At 38.6% G+C, this 17745-nt stretch overlaps 1 protein-coding gene across 7 annotated transcripts in view; it reads left to right on the plus strand.

The window, feature by feature from the left end:
- FOCAD (focadhesin) overlaps window positions 1-17745 on the plus strand; it is a 310969-nt gene that overhangs the window by 39392 nt on the left and 253832 nt on the right. For all 7 annotated transcript variants that reach the window (XR_010407633.1, XM_064579209.1, XM_064579206.1 and 4 more), the window contains one exon: window positions 17293-17397. Coding sequence is in view for 6 of the 7 variants with exons in the window: in XM_064579209.1 (XP_064435279.1) it covers window positions 17293-17397 (105 nt within the window). In the remaining variant the exon portion in view is untranslated. The remainder of the gene's footprint in view (window positions 1-17292; window positions 17398-17745) is intronic.

Consider the following 17745-nt stretch of genomic DNA (forward strand, 5'->3'; position numbering starts at 1 on the left):
AAGTTGGTATTTCATATGTGCTGATTTGGACTCTATAGTCTTGGAATTTGTGGTCATTTGCTGTACGTAAGACTTCAGGGCTTTCTGAGGCACCCTTTTTTTTTTTTTTTTTTTAAGATTTTATTTATTTATTTGACACAGAAAGCACAAGAAGGCAAAGTGGCAGGCAGAGGGAGAAGGAGAAGCAGGCTCCCCGCTGAGCAGAGAGCCTGATGTGGGGCTCAATCCCAGGACCCTGGGTTCATGATCTGAGTGGAAGGCAGACGCCTAACCCACTGAGCCACCCAGGCGTCCCTAACTTACTGATTGATCTTAAGCAGGCCATGTAGATTTTTCCTTATGCCCTTTTTTCAGATGCAGGTAATGGTATTTGTTTCCCCCTAAATCTTTTCAAATGCCTTAAAATTCATAAACATAAAACCTATTTGCATTGTGCACTTGTACTATTTATATTCAAAAGTAAGTATCAGCAGCTAAGGAGCCAGGGTAATGTCTCTGTCTACGTAAGGAATAATTAGAGCAGGTTAGATTATACCTTTTTTTTTTAAGATTCTGTTTTTAAGTAATTTCTACACCCAACATGGGGCTTGAACTTACAGCTCCGAGATCAAGAGTTGCATGTTCTACCAGCTGAGTCAGCCAGGTGCCCGAGATTATACCTTTAATTCCAGAAGGTTATGTTAGAAAATTATGCTGTGTGGGATGTCCTTCATACCTCATTATAAGTCTGTCATTACTATTGTAAACTGAAAAGCGTAAGATTTGCTGATAGTGAATCAACATGTCATCTGTATATGTTATAATTTGTTAGTGACCTTAGAATTTTTTTTAAGATTTAAAAGTGTATTTTTGGGGGGCACCTAGGTGGCTCAGTCAGTTCAGTGTCTGACTCTTGATTTTAGCTCAGGTCATGATCTCAGTGTTGTGAGATTGAGCCCTGCTTCAGGCTCCGTGCCCAGCTTAAGATTCTCTATTTCTCTCTCTGCCCGTCACCTAAAAAATTAAAAAAAAAAAAAAAAATGTATTTTTTGAATAAGCAACACAATCACATGGAAAAAGTCCTATAGGGTATATGAGGCCAGGTGTCTGTCTTGTCTTACTCCTATAATTCAGTTTTTCTCCTCAGAGGCGAAACTCTTACCAGGTCTTATTTTCTTTTTAAAGATGTTGTATGTACATATAACTGACAATTTATGTGTTTATATTTTTCCTTAAGAAAAAAAAACTAATAGCCTACTGCACACAGTATTTATTTTCATTCTTTAGTGAAAAAATATATCTTGGAGACTGGAGATTGTTCTTTAACAAAAATAAAGTGCTTTCTAATTTTTTCGAGTCGTATAATATTCCATTGTATGAATGTGCCATAATTTACCAATTCCCTATTATTTTCATTTTTTTCCTTTTTTTTGCAATTATAGTCAGTGCTTCAATGAGTAATCTGATACATATAGATGACCATTAGTTTTCAAGGGTCATCGGAAACATGGTCAAGTCATAGAAGAAAGCATTGTATTTTATAGTAAACCTATATAGGAATTTTAACGATTGGAAGCTCCTGGGGGGAAATCTTTAAGTTTCTTATCTGAGAATGTTCTTGACTAACTTATAAGCCACAGGGAGATGGAGACAGGGTAGACCTTGAAGCTAACCAGTTTAATTTTTGAATCAATTCAATGACGGAATGTGTTATATAAGTGCTACGTGTTCTTTATTGTTGCCAGTAGAGATAATAATTATGTGTGAATAATTTTTTCATTTGTCTTATTTCAAGTAGCAGAGCTTTGTGGTTTGCAATGATTACAAGGACTATGCTTTGCATTGTTTCTGTCTTAAAAAAAAAAAGAATCAAATTTAAGAAATGAAATTAAATTTAATTAAAAACAGGAGACCCAAACAGCCTTCTCCTTCAAATGCTGTTCAGGGAATTTTCTGACACAGAAAACCATCTTTTTACCATGAGATGGAAGCAGAAAGAAAACTGGGGCACCAGTATTTATATTGCACAAAATAGCCTTTAAAACAAAGACTGTACCAAGAAATAGAGAAGAACACTATATAATGAGAAAGGAACAATCTAACAGGAGGATATAACAATTCTAAATATTTATGCCCCAACATGGGAGCACTAAATACATAAAACAACTGTTGATAGACATAGAGGAAGAAAACAGTAATAGAAGACTGCAACACCCCACTTACATCAATGGACAGATCATCCGGACAGAAAGTCAACAAGGAAACAGTGGTTTTGAATGACACATTGGACCAGATGGACCTAACAGGATATATCTAGAACATTCCATCCAAAAATAGTGGAATACACATTTCTTTTCAAGTGCACGTGGAACATTGTCCTGAATAGATGACATGTTAGGCCACAAAACAAATCTCAATAAATTAAAAAAGATTGAAATCCTATCTTGCGTGTTTTCTGACCACAGCAGTATAAAACTAGAAATAAAAATCAAACAAACATACACCCCGCCCCCCCCCATCTTTATCTTTGGGATATAAAAGCAGGAATGACTTTGTCATTTCCCTGTGCTTCTTGCCTGAGACATTTTGGATCTTCAATTTCCAGCATTTAAATTTCTACTTGTCTCTGGATTTCTCTTCTTCAAAGAGAGATTTATCAGAATCTAGAGGCACCCTGGGAACAGAGCCACATGGTAATTGCTCAGCTTTGACGTAGAACAGTAATTCTAAAGGGTAATCCTTTTATTTTGCCTACCTGCTAGCGTAGCATCCTTCAGGAACTGAGAGAGAGATTGAGAGAGGGAGGGAGGGAGCCATAGGGAGAAGCAGCCTTCCGTAGAAGAGAGATTTAGAGAATGTAGCTTCTGGAGCTTTCTCAGCATTGCAGGAAATGTTGAAAGGCACAAGGAGAGATGGAAGGAAAAGTCTGTGAGGTCATCTCCCCTAGCTTTATAACCTGCTTCTCGGCCCTTTGTCAGTCTAGTCTATAAATTCTCTTGGAACATGTATGGGAGCCCTCCCCCCACCCCTGGCAATTTGAGAAACGTTGGTCTAGAGCCTGCTACATTGTATAGTCTAACTTTGTAAAAGACTTGACATTTGCAAAGCTCTGGTTGTCTAAACTTCAGGGAGTGGCTGGGAAAGTGTCTGGCTCTGTTTGAGAGACTGTTCCTTCAAAGGAATAGTTTGATGTCTAAGAGTGTTCTCGGTTCAAAGCCGAGGCAACATGAAACAATTGTAAACTAGTTTTTATAGCTTCTGTAAACAAAGAAATGGATTTAAGAGGTCTAAAATGTTCTTTTAATCAGTAAGGAAATTTGAAAAAAAAAATTATTCCCTAGGGAGGGTGAAGGAAAGAAGGGGGACCACAAAGGAAACACAGTAAGGAAATCATTATCACCAGTTAAATGTGAATTTTGAAATTAAACAAACTGAAATTAAAGTGAATGATACATGGTAGCATGTACTTTTCTTGTCTCTTCAGGAACTGCTTGTTTTAAGTTTAGATTAAGATTTTGTTTATTTTTGTTTTTACATTGAATTTATCCTGAGATAACGATTCCCAAAGCAAGTTTTTCCATTTTTCTGTTCTTAGATTCGCCCGCCCCCCTTTTCCCGCACTAGCTTCTAGAAAGCTCAGGCAGCCATTGTTGCCGTTGCTTAGTAACGGGATTGTGCATAAAAACTGTACTCTCCTGTGGAACCAGGTAGTCAGTGTTCGATATTGAGATGTCATGACAGCCTGTAATTTCCGTTCCACTGCTTCCCCAACCCCTTCTTTTGAAAATGTGTTTGGGAGGATGGTTATGCGTTAGATAAACTAGGCTAGCCCTTGATTTGTGTGCCTTTTGTGCTTTTTAAATAAGGGAGAGACCTGCAATTTATGTGTTTGGGGAAAATAAAGTGTGTTAAGGTGTGAGAGATTAAAGTCTGTTTTCTGAGATTGCTAAAGGCAAGCCTACTTTTTATTTTTACTTATTTTTATTTTTTAAAGATTTTTATTATTTGAGAGAGAGAGGGCAGGAGGCAGGGGATGGGCAGAGAGAGAGGGAGAGAGAGAATCCTAAGCCGACTCCACACTGAGCGCAGATCCTGATGCGGGCGGGGCTTGATCCCAGGACCTTGAGATCATGACCTGAGCCCAATCCAAGATTCCGATGCTTAGCTGACTGAGCCACCCAGGTGCCTTGCAAAGCCTGCTTTTTAATGAAATCTTGCATAGACTATTAAAGATGCCCATGGTGGTCCTGACTAAAGCTGATGGATTCAGGGAGTCTTTGATTGTGGATTGATGGAAGGTCCAAGTTGTTTAAAAATTATTCTAAGAACTATTGGGAGTTAATGTTTAGGGTAATTTAATGAGAAAAATTCTGTGTTTCAGGCTCTTTTTTTTATTGATGACTGTTCCTTGGGAAACTTAATTGTTCTGTTCTCTTGTAGGCAATGGCTAGCAACTGAGGAGACACTGTATTCATATCTTGTATTATTGAAGCTTTTCTGTACTATTTAGGTTCTCCATTTTTATTTTATTTGGCAGGAGAAGAAGCATCAAGGAAGGATGACTTCATGAGGTTTCCCCAAGATTTAAGGGGTCTAGTCATAGCATGCTTTCATCTAGTTGGGGCGTCAGTATTTTTCTTGAATTTGAGATGGTTTCAGGTTTATATCTACATGGGTATCATTGCTTATTTCACTCTTATCTGAGAGTGACAGAATCATTAGACCATGTCTGTTTCCCCATCTTGTCTTCTAAATATTCCTGTAAGCTGTTTAGCTTGTTTCCAGATGTTCTTCTTTTCTTTTCTCCAATCCTTTTTCTTTCCCTAAAATCCCAGAACCTCTCTCAGCTTGCAGCTCATAACCAGAAAAGTGATTCCAGGCACTTTTTTCGTCTAGGACATTCTGCCCTATTTCTTTTCATGTTCCTTGATCTGGTTGAAGGCTTTGTTTGTCTCAAAATCTTCCATTGTAAGAGCCATGTGCTAAGATGTTTGTGCTAAGATGTTTCTAGGTGATTTAGGAAAAGCAACTACTGAAACACATGTTACTTTTATAGTGGGAAAAGGCTTCAGAAGAAATCAGGCTATTTTCTGGGACTGAGAAGACAAATGAGTATGCAGAACTTCCCCAAGCAAAAAGTCAACAGCATTCTATTTCTTAGATTTTTTTTTAAAGCATTATTTTTTGTCATTTATTCAAGCCTGGGTTCCCCAGAACTGTTGATGATTTCCTTCCTTTCTTCCTGGTCTTCTTTGTCTCTCTCTTTCTCTTTTCTCATATAATTTTATAATAAATTTAGAAAATGATTTGATCATTAATCTAGTGTTTAACATTCTCTTATTTGCTGGTGACTTACTGTGCTTAAAGCTGACCAATTATCCTTTCTGGTGAAAAAAGAGACTGGGCCACATTTGTACTATTGTCCCCATCATACCCAGGGATGCCCCCTTCGGAGATAATTTGTGTCATACAATGAGAATTCGTAATTCTCATCCCTGGTCCAAAAATTAGTATGGCTACTTCCTTGTACCTCATATTTGGAATATTTCAAAAGCAAAGAACCAGGCATTATTTGAGGTCTTTCCAAAAAGAGACTGAGCATACATGAGCAGTGTTTCATGTTGTAATCAAATCAACCCCAAACAAAGGAAACCTGATGCATGCTATTCATATGCACAATAGTAACTGTGCTATATTTACCTAGAGAAAAGCCATCTTTGTGGGTGGTTTTAATTACTGTAGTTTGTACAGCTTGACCAAAAATGTTTTCTTTTCTGTCTTATTTATTTATTTCTTTGGAATACTCAATGTCATTCCTGACCTGCACTCCCTCTCATGATAAGATCTGGGTCTCAGCTCTTAGGCTTAGTGAAAATTGAGGTTCCTTTTTGCATTGCCTCTTGCCATTCTGGTAGGGCAGGCCTCAAGTTTCTTTTTTTTTTTTAAAGATTTATTTATTTATTTGACAGAGAGAGACACAGTGAGAGAGGGAACACAAGCAGGGGGAGAGGGAGAGGGAGAAGCAGGGAGCCTGATGCAGGGCTCGATCTTAGGACCCTGGGATCATGACCTGAGCTGAAGGCAGACGCTTAACGTCTGAGCCACCCAGGAACCCCAGGCCTAAAGTTTCTATTGCTGTCACTGAGAGGGTTCTTGAATCAATTCAGCTTTTTCTGGCACCTTCCCAAGGAAGAACTTGTTCCAGCTGATCTTCACTGAAGGACTTTTGGCAGTAGGTTACTGAGTGTGTTAGGTCTCTTTGGGCTACAAGTTACAGAAACCCACTTGAACTAATTTGAGCACAAAAGGGTGCTTTTTATTTTTTGGTAAATGGGTGTCCCCTAGGACCCAAGAACAGGGATGCAGCCGGGCCTCAGAAATGAATTGGATACGGACTGTGTGTTTCCCCCCTCTTGCCGCAGACTGAGTCTCTCTGCCTCTAATCTCCAGGGCACCACCTGCTCCTGCGTTAATAGCTCTTTTGTATAATAAGAGACAGCCCAACTGAAGTTGGCCACAATTACAGATTTCCAAGGACCCATGTGTGTGAGATGTTCACTCTGGACCGGTCAGGTCTGCCAGGGGCTATGTGTTCGTTTCCTAAGGCTGTTGCAACAAAATTGACCACAACTTGGTGGCTTAAAATAACAGAAATTTATTATTTCACAATTCTGGAGGCTAGAAGTCCCAAACCAAGAAGGCCACAGGATTGGTTCCTTCTGGAGGCTGGGAGCACGTGTTCTATTTCTCTCTCTCAGCTTCTGGTGGCTGTTGCAACCTTTGGCGTTCCTCGGCTTGTGGCTGCATAACTCTGTCTTTTCAGGCCCTCCTTGTCTGTGTGTCTGTCTCTGCTCTCCCTCCCCTTTCTCTCAGAAGCACACCAGTCATTGAATCTAAGGCCCACCCTGGATGATCTGATCTCGAGATCCTTAATTATATCTGCAGGGACCCTATTTCCAAACAAAGTCACCTTCACGGGTACCAGAGGATAGGACTTAGATGTATCCTTCTGGGAGACACAATTTAACCCTCTAGAGGCTGTGTCTGCACGGTGTGAGCATATGTGTGCTAGGTTCCCTACACATATGGGGTGGCGAATGGGGAAGGAGTGGCGAGTCCCCACACAGGAGGCTGGAACACTGATTCCAAGGAGTCTTCTTCACTGGGATTGAACTTGGAGGGAAAGCCATGACTTAGGTATCTTTCAGCCCCTCAGCTCAGCTGTAGCTTTGAACTATAATTGTGCTTAAGTGACTGGTGTTAGACCGGTGTTGCTCAGAGAGGACTAGAGGGAGGAGACATTGAGTGGATAGAGTCACTGTCAAAGGTAGTAACATAACCGTGTTCCTGTGTTGGCGAGATGCCGCCATGTTTTCCGTTGTCATCGTCCTCTGGAATGTTCTTTTGAAACTATGTATTACCTCTCCAAACAGCAGCAATGGTAGAAACCACCACTGCCTTGGTTGCCAGGGGGACTGAGGGAAGGAAACTAGCATATAGTGTGACACAAAAAAATTACCAAGAAAATCTTGGGCACAGTTGGTGTTAAAAAGAGGAACTTCTCCTATGATTTTAAAAACTTTTTATAGAGAATTTCAAAAGTAGGTAGAATAGTGTTATGAACCCTCATGTTCCTTTCACGCATCCCTACAGCCACTAAACCTGCTCCTTCCATAGCCCACCCTGTCCATGCTTGGAAGCAAATCCCAGGCACCGTATAATTTCTTCTTTAGATATTTAACTGTGTATCTCCTTTTAGAAAACAATAATAATGTCATTATTATACCTGGATATGTGTGTGTGTGTATAATTTTTTTAAATGTATAGTCAGTGTTCAGATTTCCATTTGTCCCATATTCTTTTTTTTTTATGATTTGTTTCTGAATGACCATTCAAGAATTTGTTGTTATATCTTTTACACCTTTTTTAATCGATGGGATCGCCCCCCTCACATCTACTCATCTCTGTCTCTGTGTCTCTCTTTTTTTTTAAATATATATTTTTTAAGATTTTATTTATTTATCAGAGAGAGAGAGACAGGCAGGCAGAGGGAGAAGCAAGGCTCCTTGCTGAGCAAGGAGCCCGATGTGGGACTTGATCCCAGGACCCTGGGATCATGACCTGAGCCAAAGGCAGATGCTTAACTGACTGAGCCACTCAGGTGTCCCTGTCTCTCTTTCTTGGACTCTGCTGAATGCATCTCCATGGTGTACTTTAACTTATTTCTCTATATTTCCTGTAAAATGGAAGTTTGCTTTAGAAATTTGATGAGATTTATGTTCAGTTTTTTTTCTTATTGGGAGGGGTGTTAGGGGAGGGAAGACTTCTCATAGATGGTAATGTGTTCCCTAGTCAGGAGGGAAATAACATCTGATTTTTTTTTTTTTAAAGATTTATTTGTCAGAGAGAGACCACGTGCACAAACAGGGGAAGTGGCAGGCCTAGCAGGCAGAGGGAGAGGCAGGCTCCCCGGCGAGCAGGGAGCCTGATGCTGGACTCGACCCCAGGACCCTGGGATCGTGACCCGAGCCGAAGGCAGACGCCCAACCGATTGTTTTCTTTTTTGGAAATGTTAGCTGTTGATGCTGAATGGTTAGATCCATTAATTCGTTAGGACCTTCAACATGGTTGAAATTCTATCATTTTTTCTTGGCTTGCTTCCTGAAATATTGCAATAAAGAGACTCTTCCCCGCCATCTATTATTTGGTTAACCCAGTAGTACAGCTTGTACAGGAAAGGCAGGATATATAGTGGATTTTTTCTCAAATAAATTTGGTCAACTTCAAAATAGTCAGCTTTTTCATAGCATCCTTCAGTGTTGACCAGTTTGATTTTATTTTATAAAGAATTATAATGTGTTCATGGATTTAGACTTAATTGATGTGTTTCAGTTTTCTTCCCTCTTTTTTAAAAATCCTTTTTTGAGACTTGAGTATCTTTTCACTGTTTTTGAGTTTGTTCCAGACCCACTCTTTTTTACTATCTCCTATATCCTGTGCTTGGTGCTATGATATCATGGTGAGGAAAGCAGAAATAGTCATTGTACTTATGATGCCTTTGGTTTAGAGGCAGGGACTGCCACAATCACATAGTTGAATGAAAGTACACCGTGCCAGGAGTCCCTTTAGTATCATCCTGATGAAGTAACACCTAGGATGAGACTGAGGAATGAATAGAACTTATCTAGGCAAATAGGAGTGGTTAGGCTTTCTCATTACAGGAAATAGCATGTGCCAGGTCCCTGTGGTAGGAGGAAAGATGGCTCATAGGAAGGCCTAAAAGAATGTCAAAAGCTGGGACATCTGGGCGGCTCAGTTGATTAAGTGTCTGCCTTCAGCTCAGGTCATGATCTCAGGGTCCTGGGATTGAGCCCTGCATGTACCTGGGGTTGAGCCCCATGCTCAGCATGGAGTCTGCTTGTTCCTCTGCCCCTTTCCCAGCTCCTGTGTGCACTGTCTCTCTTTCTCACAAATGAATAACATCTTTACAAAAGAAAAAAAAAAAAGGTGTCAAAAGCAGAGGGAGAGTGGTTTGAGATGAAGCTGGGAAGGTAGGTAGGGGCCAGATAATGCGGTTCTCAATGGCTAATCTTGAGGATTTGCATCTTTAATCCTGAGTGCTGAGGGAATCTACTGAAGTATTTATCTAGTGGGTATCAGGGGTTTCAAAAGTGCCACTCTGGCTGCAGTATGCACATAATATAAAAGTGTTGGAGGGTGCCTGGGTGGCTCAGTAGGTTAAGGGTCTGCTGCCTTTGGCTCAGGTCCTGATCCGAGACTCCCAGGATCGAGCTCTCTGCATTGGGCTCCCTTCTCGGTGGGGAGCCACTCTCCCTCTGCTACTTCCCCTGCTTGTGCTTTCTCGCTCTCTCTCTGTCAAGGAAATAAAATCTTAAAAAAAAAAAAAAAAGTGTTGGGTTTTGGGTGGGCGGATAGAATGGATATAGGGAGATGAGTTCAGGTGGCTATTGCTGTAGATCAGGTGAAGGAAGATACCTGCTTGCATCAGAGATGGAGAGAAATAGATGGATTTTTGAGATATAGAAGGGGTGAAGTTGGACCACCTGTTAAGCATCCGACTCTTGGTTTCAGCTTAGGTCGTGATCTCAGGGTCATTTGATCGAACTCCATGTTGGGCTTCGCGTTCGGTGTGGAGTCTGCTTAGGAGGACTCTCTCCCTCTGCTGCTCCACCCCGTGCTCTCTCCCTCTGTCTCACATAAATAAATTAAAAAAAAAAAAAGAAAAAGAAGGGGTGAAGCATTTGAGGTGGATTAAATATGAGGATGACTGAAAGGAATATGTCAAAGGTGACTCCTTGATTTCTGACTTGCCAACTGGTAGGTAGGGAACATTGAAAGAAAAGCAGGAAGAGCAAGAGTTAGGATTTAGACGTGTTGAATTTGAGGCACGGTTCCGACACTGACGTGGGAATATCTAGTAACAGGTTATACTGTGGATAAGTTAGTCATAATATGTAACCAGATCTTTTCTGTTCTGATTAAAGCCTTCACTTCGATTCGTTAAAGTACTCTTCTGTGTAGGTATGTACACAGAGAACTTGCTCATCTGAGGGCTAATTCCAATTCCTGAGAATGTTCCTCAGAAGTCTACTTTTTCATATTAACAAGTTTTTGTGTCTGTGCCAAACTGTGACTAATGATAGGTTCTAAATAAAAGATACCATGGTTGTTTCATTGTTTACTTAAATTTCTGCTCATATTATTCATCTAGGAGATCAGATTTACTCTCCTATTTGTGATCAGCGAGTCCTTTCACAATGAGATTATAAATCTCGTCCCCCGCCTTTTTTTACTAATAAAAAAATAAAAGTGTGCATACTTTTTTGAAAACTCAAACAGTGGCACTTGCAGGTAGTGAAAGTAGTTAAGTGGTAAAACTTTTCCTTTTTGTCATCTTCTCTCTCTTCTTTTTTAAAAATTCAGTTTCTTTTTGGGTCCTGGGGAAAACTGGAAAGTAGAAGACTCATGGCTCCTAGCCTGTTTCAGAGGTGCCTTCAAATCTTAACTTCGTTCCCTCTGGAATATAGAAGGAGCTAGGGTGATGATCTGCAGTCAGGACCAGACACATGGGTGGAATCAGGGACCAGCTAATTCCACTGAAGTTGGAGCCCCATTTCTAGACCTATAAAGAAAGTATTTATAAGTACATACACTCCAAGTATTTTAAAATTGGGTAATCCATTCCTATGTATATTCTAAAACTTGCATTTTTTCACTCAATAGGTATTGGATATCTTTCCGTATATCCGTTTGCATCTTTGTTAACAGCTGCAGAGTATTCGTTATTATGAATGTATCATATTTTATTGTTATTTTAAATATTTTACTTATTTGTAAAGGGCAAGGGAGGGCGTGTGCATGCATACAAGTCGGGGGGCAGAAGGGGAGAGGGGGACAGGCAGACTCCCTGCAGAGCGAGGAGCCCAAGTTGGGGCTCAATCTCTCAACTCTGGGTTCATGACCTGAGCTGAAACCAAGAGTTGGATGCTTAACTGAGCCACCCATGTGCCTGAATGTATATTTTAAATGTTTCTTTATTGACAAACATGTTTTTCTTTTTCCATTTTTTAAGGTAACAAATACAGTGTAAGATCTTCTTTTGGCTATATAAGGGTATTTCTATATAATGGGTTCTTAGAAGTGGAATTTATGGGAGAAAGGGCATATACATTTAGAATTTTTTTATGGATTTAAACATTTATAGATATTGCCAATTTACTCTCCATAAAGACCGAACCAGTGGGGGCACCTGGCTGGCTCAGTTGGGAGAACATGAGACTCTTAATTTCAGGGTTGTGAATTCAAGCCCCATGTTGGGTATAGAGATTACTTAAAAAAAAAAAAAAAAAAAAAGACTGAACCAGTGTATGCTCAACCTGAAAGTGCTTATTTCCCCATTCACTCATCAACACTGGATATTTTGAACCTTATTTTTCTGTGATTTGCATATCTATATTCCTTGCTCATCTTGCTATTATATGATTAGCCTTATTTTGTTGCTTTTCTTGTTTTTTGGATGTTAACGCTTTGTCTGTCGTATATGTTGTTAAGTATTTCATCTCAGATGGTCTCGTCTTAAGGTTTTTTCTCCTCTGAAAACCCTCCCCACTAACTTTGCTAAAACTATCTGGAATTTTAGTTATAGGTTGTCTTTTTCTCTTGTTCTTTTTCACACTCTCCCCTTCTGCCTTCCAAATCCTCTCTGAACAATTGCTTTAAACTTTGTAGTCACATTTGAAAAATGTTAAAGACTTGATGACAAATTCTTCTGGTATTTATTCTGACCAGTTCTTTGTAGTCCATCTCTTTCTATTTTGTCAATTCTTACACTTTATCTTTTTCTTTCTTTCTTTTTTTAAATAACAGCCTCAGTGAGATAAAATTCTCATAGTAGAAAATCATCCTTTGAAAGTATATAACTCAGTGGTTTGGGATATATTTACAAAATTGTGCAGTTATCATGTATTATCTTTTTTTTATTAACATATAATGTATTATCATGTATTTATCTTTTAACTGGAGCACTTATTTAAGAAGAATTTCATAGCATTATGTCTGAAAGTATTTCTTTTGTCTTCATACATTACTCTTAGTTTGTTGGGGGGTTAAGACTTATTAAGTTATATAAACCTTTCCATTTCCATTATATTTCCATATATATTTCTTCATTCAGTGTTGCAGATGAGAATTCTGATGCCAAATTAGAAATGATGTCAGTCTCATGGTCTTTATTTGTTATTATTATTTTTTAAATGGTCTTTATTTTATAAATTTCATTTTATAAAATCTGAGAGGTCATAAGATTTTCCTTTTATCTTTGGATTTGAGAAATGTCAGCAATTTTTTCACAAATCTTGCGTAGCACTTGGTAGCCTTTTTAATTTGAAGACATAGATTCAATGAAGAATTTTTCTATCTTTGATTTTTGCTCCTCTAGTGGTTATATTTTCTTCTATTTCACCATTTTGATTTTCTGTACTAATCAAACTAGTATTTATTAAAAAAAAATTTTTTTTAAAGATTTTATTTATTTGAGAGAGAGAGAATGAGAGACAGAGAGCACGAGAGGGAAGAGGGCAGAGGGAGAAGCAGACCCCCTGCTGAGCAGGGAGCCCAATGTGGGACTCGATCCCAGAACTCCAGGATCATGACCTGAGCCGAAGGCAGTCGCTTAATCAACTGAGCCACCCAGGCACCCTATTTAAAAAAATTTTTAAAGATTTTATTTATTTGAGAGAGAGAGAGAAGAGTGAGAGGGTACAAGCAGGGGGAGCAGCAGGCAGAGGGAGAAGCAGGCTCCCCACTGAGTAGGGAGCCTAATGAGAGGCTCGATCCCAGGACCCTGGGATTGTGACCTGAGCTGAAGGCAGATGCTTAACTGACTGAGCCACCCAGGGGCCCCTAATCAAACGGTTATTATATCCTCTTTCTGCAATCATACAGAATTCAGTAGAAATTTAGTTTTTTTAAGAGCTGATCTCAGATACAGAGTAACAATGGCTTAAAAACAAGAAAAAGAGGGTTTTGCGAGGAGAGATGGAAAATACTAGGAGTTAGGGTAGTTTTGGGTTTGTAGGTAGTTTTATTTTTATTTTTTTATTATGTTAATCACCATACATTACATCATTAGTTTTTGATGTAGTGTTCCATGTTTCATTATTTGTGTATAACACCCAGTGCTCCATTGTAGTTTTAGACACATTCCAGTTTTTTTTTTTTTTTTTTTTTTTTTTTTTTTAAAGATTTTATTTATTTGAGAGAGAGAGAATGAGAGACAGAGAGCATGAGAGGGAGGAGGGTCAGAGGGAGAAGCAGACTCCCTGCCGAGCAGGGAGCCCGATGCGGGACTCGATCCCGGGACTCCAGGATCATGACCTGAGCCGAAGGCAGTCGCTTAACCAACTGAGCCACCCAGGCGCCCAGACACATTCCAGTTTTAAGTATGAACTCACATTTAAGCTTGTGTTTGCGTAGCCTCATCTGTAAAGAGGGAAAAACATTACAATCTTTATGGTACAGTTACATGCATTAGATTATCACAATTTATTGAAAAAATAACCAGGTGTTTTACTGACATACTCTTATTTATTCTTTATTAACAACACAAGAGGTAGGCTTATCATGATTCTAGATTATATAGATGAGGATGTTGTGGCTTCTGTGTGTTAAGTGCCTGACCCAACATTCCCTAGCTAATTAGAATTAAAGCAGGGGTTTAAATAAAAATCTGAAACCAGGGGCACCGGAGTGGTTCGGTCTTTAGGCGTTTGCCTTCGGCTCAGGTCATGATCCCAGGGTCCTGGGATCGAGCCCCGCATTGGGCTCCCTGCTCGGCGGGAAGCCTGCTTCTCCCTCTCACACTCCCCCTGCTTGTGTTCCCTCTCTTGCTGTGTCTCTCTCTGTCAAATAATAAAATCTTTAAAAAAAAAAAAATCTGAAACCATCCCTCTCAGCCCACTTGAAATATTTAAATAATCTAAATAATTATTCAATTGAATTCAACTGCTATTTGAATGGATTTGATTGATGCCATCATTTTTCAAAACTTAAAATCTATTCATGCTACACACTCACTTAAAATATAGTACACTGACTTATTCACACAGTAAGATCTGGATCCACAAATAAGGCCAAACAAGACCAAATTTAAAGGTTAGAAAACTGGAATTCAGGGGCACCTGGCTGGCTAAGACGGTAGAGTATGCAGCTCTTGATCTTGGGGTAGTGAGTTCAAACCCCCCTTTAGGTGTAGAGATTACTAAAAGTAAATAAACTTAAAAAAAAAAAAAGAAAACGAGTTCATTTATTAGCCTCAGTAGTTCTGTGAATGAAATGCAAATATGATGTATGTGTTTTTCTCTGGGATTCTACTGCTTTTATAAAGTGGTAGGTGATCCAAATTGGTTAAAAATCATAAGTCTGGATGGAGGTTCCTCAAAAAATTAAATATAGAATTACCATATGACCAGTAATTCCATTACTGGGTATTTACTCAAAGAAAATGAAAACACTAATTAGAAAAGATCTATGCACTCCTGAGTTTTTTTTTATGCACCCTTATGTTTATTGCAGCATTATTTACAATAGCCACGATATGGACGCAACTCAGCTGTCCATCGATAGATGAATGGATAAAGAAGGTGTGGTATATACGTACAATGGAATATTATCCATAAAAATGATTGAAATTTTGCCATTTGCAACACCACGGATGGACCTAGAGGCTATATAATGCTAAGTGAAATAAGTCAGAGAAGGACAAATACCATATGATTTCACTCATATGTGGAATTTAAGAAACAAAACAAATGAACAAAGAAAAATAGAGATAAACAAAAAAACAGAATCTTAAATACAGAGAACAAACTGATGGTTGCCAGAGGAAAGGAGGTGGGGGCGATGGGTGAAATAGATAAAGGGGATTAAGAGTACATTTATCTTGATGAGCATGGAGAAGTGTATAGAATTGTTGAATCATTATATTGTACACCTGAAACTAATCATGTATGTTCATTATACTTCAATAAAAAAACCATAGGTCTGTTATCTGTCTTCTCTAAAACTCCAATCATATGAAAAGTAAATTACTAGATAAGGAAAGGTGAGTCACAAATGTGAGCCACATCTATACAAAATTTTCTCATAGCCACATTAAAAAGTTAAACAGGTGGTGTTAATTTTAATTATATGTATTATATGCCCCATGTATTGAAAATAACATTTCCATATACAGTCAATGTAAAAAATTACATATAATATTTTATGTTCTTTATTGTGTCCTAAGTCTTTAAAATCCGGTGGGTATTTTACACTTCTAGCGCCTCTCAGTTTGGATTAGCCACGTTACAGGTGCCGTGTGGCTCTTGGCTACCGTAGTGGACAGCGTGGGCAAACCTTATGTCAGTTGGAAAACTTTAAATGTTGTAGAAGAGTACACTGAAATAACACCTCACATAATTGCCCCAAATGATACCAATGAATTAAGTCCAAGTCTTGTCCTAGCCTAAAAATAAAGTGATTTGTAACTTACTATATTTTGGATAGTAAATGACAATACATGTTAAGCACTTAGGGGAGTACTTAGCTTACAATGGATGCTCCATAAATATTAACAACCATGATTTAAAACATAATTACTTTTTTTCCCATTTAACAAGCGATATTTTTTTATTTCTAAGATTTCTTTTTCATTCCCAGGGAGAACCTTATTTAAAAAGGGCAGGCTAGTTTGTGCCAACATAGATGAACCTGGAGGGCATTATGCTAAGTGAAATAACCCAGAGAAAGACAAATATGAGTGGTAACACTTATATGTGGAATAAAGAAAAAAACAACAAACTCATAGAAACAAGGTAGAATGGTGGTTGCCAGCAGCTGGGTGGGAGAAATGGGGAGAGGTGGGTCAGAGGATACATCCAAACTTCCAGTTGGAAGATGAGCAAGTTCTGATGATCTCATGTATAGCATGGTGACTAGAGTTAACAATACTGTATTGTATACTTGAAATTCCTGTGAGTAGATCTTTAGCATTCTCACCAAAAGAAAAAAAAAGGTAAAATAAAGTATGTGAGTTGATGGATGTGTTAATTATAAAATGGTTGCCATAATTAAGTTAATGTATGCACATATCACATTGTATACTTTAAATATACTACAATTGTATTTGTCAATTTTACCTCAGTAAAGCAGGAAAAAAATTCCATGTCACAATTAAAAAAAAAATTAATAACGAAAGAAAAAGGGCAGGGTCTTCCTTCCTTCCTTCCTTTTTTTTGATATATTATCCTCCTACCTCTTCCAGAGAATAAAGAAAAAATTTAAGGTTTTATTCCCACTCCCCTTTATTTTATTGGGGGTTATTTGCTCTGAATGGTCCCCTGGCCCACTTTTTTGAGTGGCTAATCCATTTCATATGTCTGGTTATTATTCATGGTCTACTAATATTTATAAATGAAAGAATTGTTCAGTATGGGGTAACTGATGTGGTCACTGCCTGCAATTATGTGGGCTAATGTTTATTTTTTCCTCATTGATACCCCCCAGGCATGTGTAGAGAGGTGATAGGTTGGTGGTTTGATTCTTTGTCTGACTTCTCTTTTAAATATGTTGGATGAGAGCTGTCTACCTTTGGGCCTCTTGGCTGCCCTGTAGAATGAGGTGGGTGCATGTGGGTGGTTACTGTTCAGTGTGGGTGGCAAGGGTTCAATTATTTAAAAATGGTTGGTTTAAGTACCTGATTAGATATTCACTTTATATCTATAGCATTTAACATGTTGTTATATTTCTTTACAGGAATACACATGGCTTGATAAAAGCCATTATGAAATTATTACAAATGCAAGCTCTTAAGGAAGGACAAGGTGGGGAGAAGAATATTCGGAATTTATATACTATTAGGTATGCCGTTTCTCCTTTAAAAAATTTGTGTGTGTGTGTGTGAATTGTTAACTAAGTTATGAACAGATACACTAATCGATTAAGAATTATTTAATTCAACAGTGATGTTGGGTCTTAGACCTCTCAGGAAGTTAGTATTTCAAAGACATAGAAGATGGAGATAGATTTGAAAACGTGCTGATATCACCATTGTGGGTTTCACGGTTGCTTCCTTGGAATTGGAATCTGTTCCCCAAAATTCTTTCTGCTCTGGGATATCTATAACCATCTTCCCAATACTATGAAAACTGAAAAGTTGATTGAGCAGATGTACTGAAAGCAGGAGGGGTTTAGGTAAGGTAGGAGGGT

This window comes from Mirounga angustirostris, unplaced genomic scaffold, assembly GCF_029215605.1.
Source record: "Mirounga angustirostris isolate CCGP_5_RB_7025 unplaced genomic scaffold, mMirAng1.0.hap1 SCAF_15, whole genome shotgun sequence".
Taxonomy (NCBI): Eukaryota; Metazoa; Chordata; class Mammalia; order Carnivora; family Phocidae; genus Mirounga; species Mirounga angustirostris.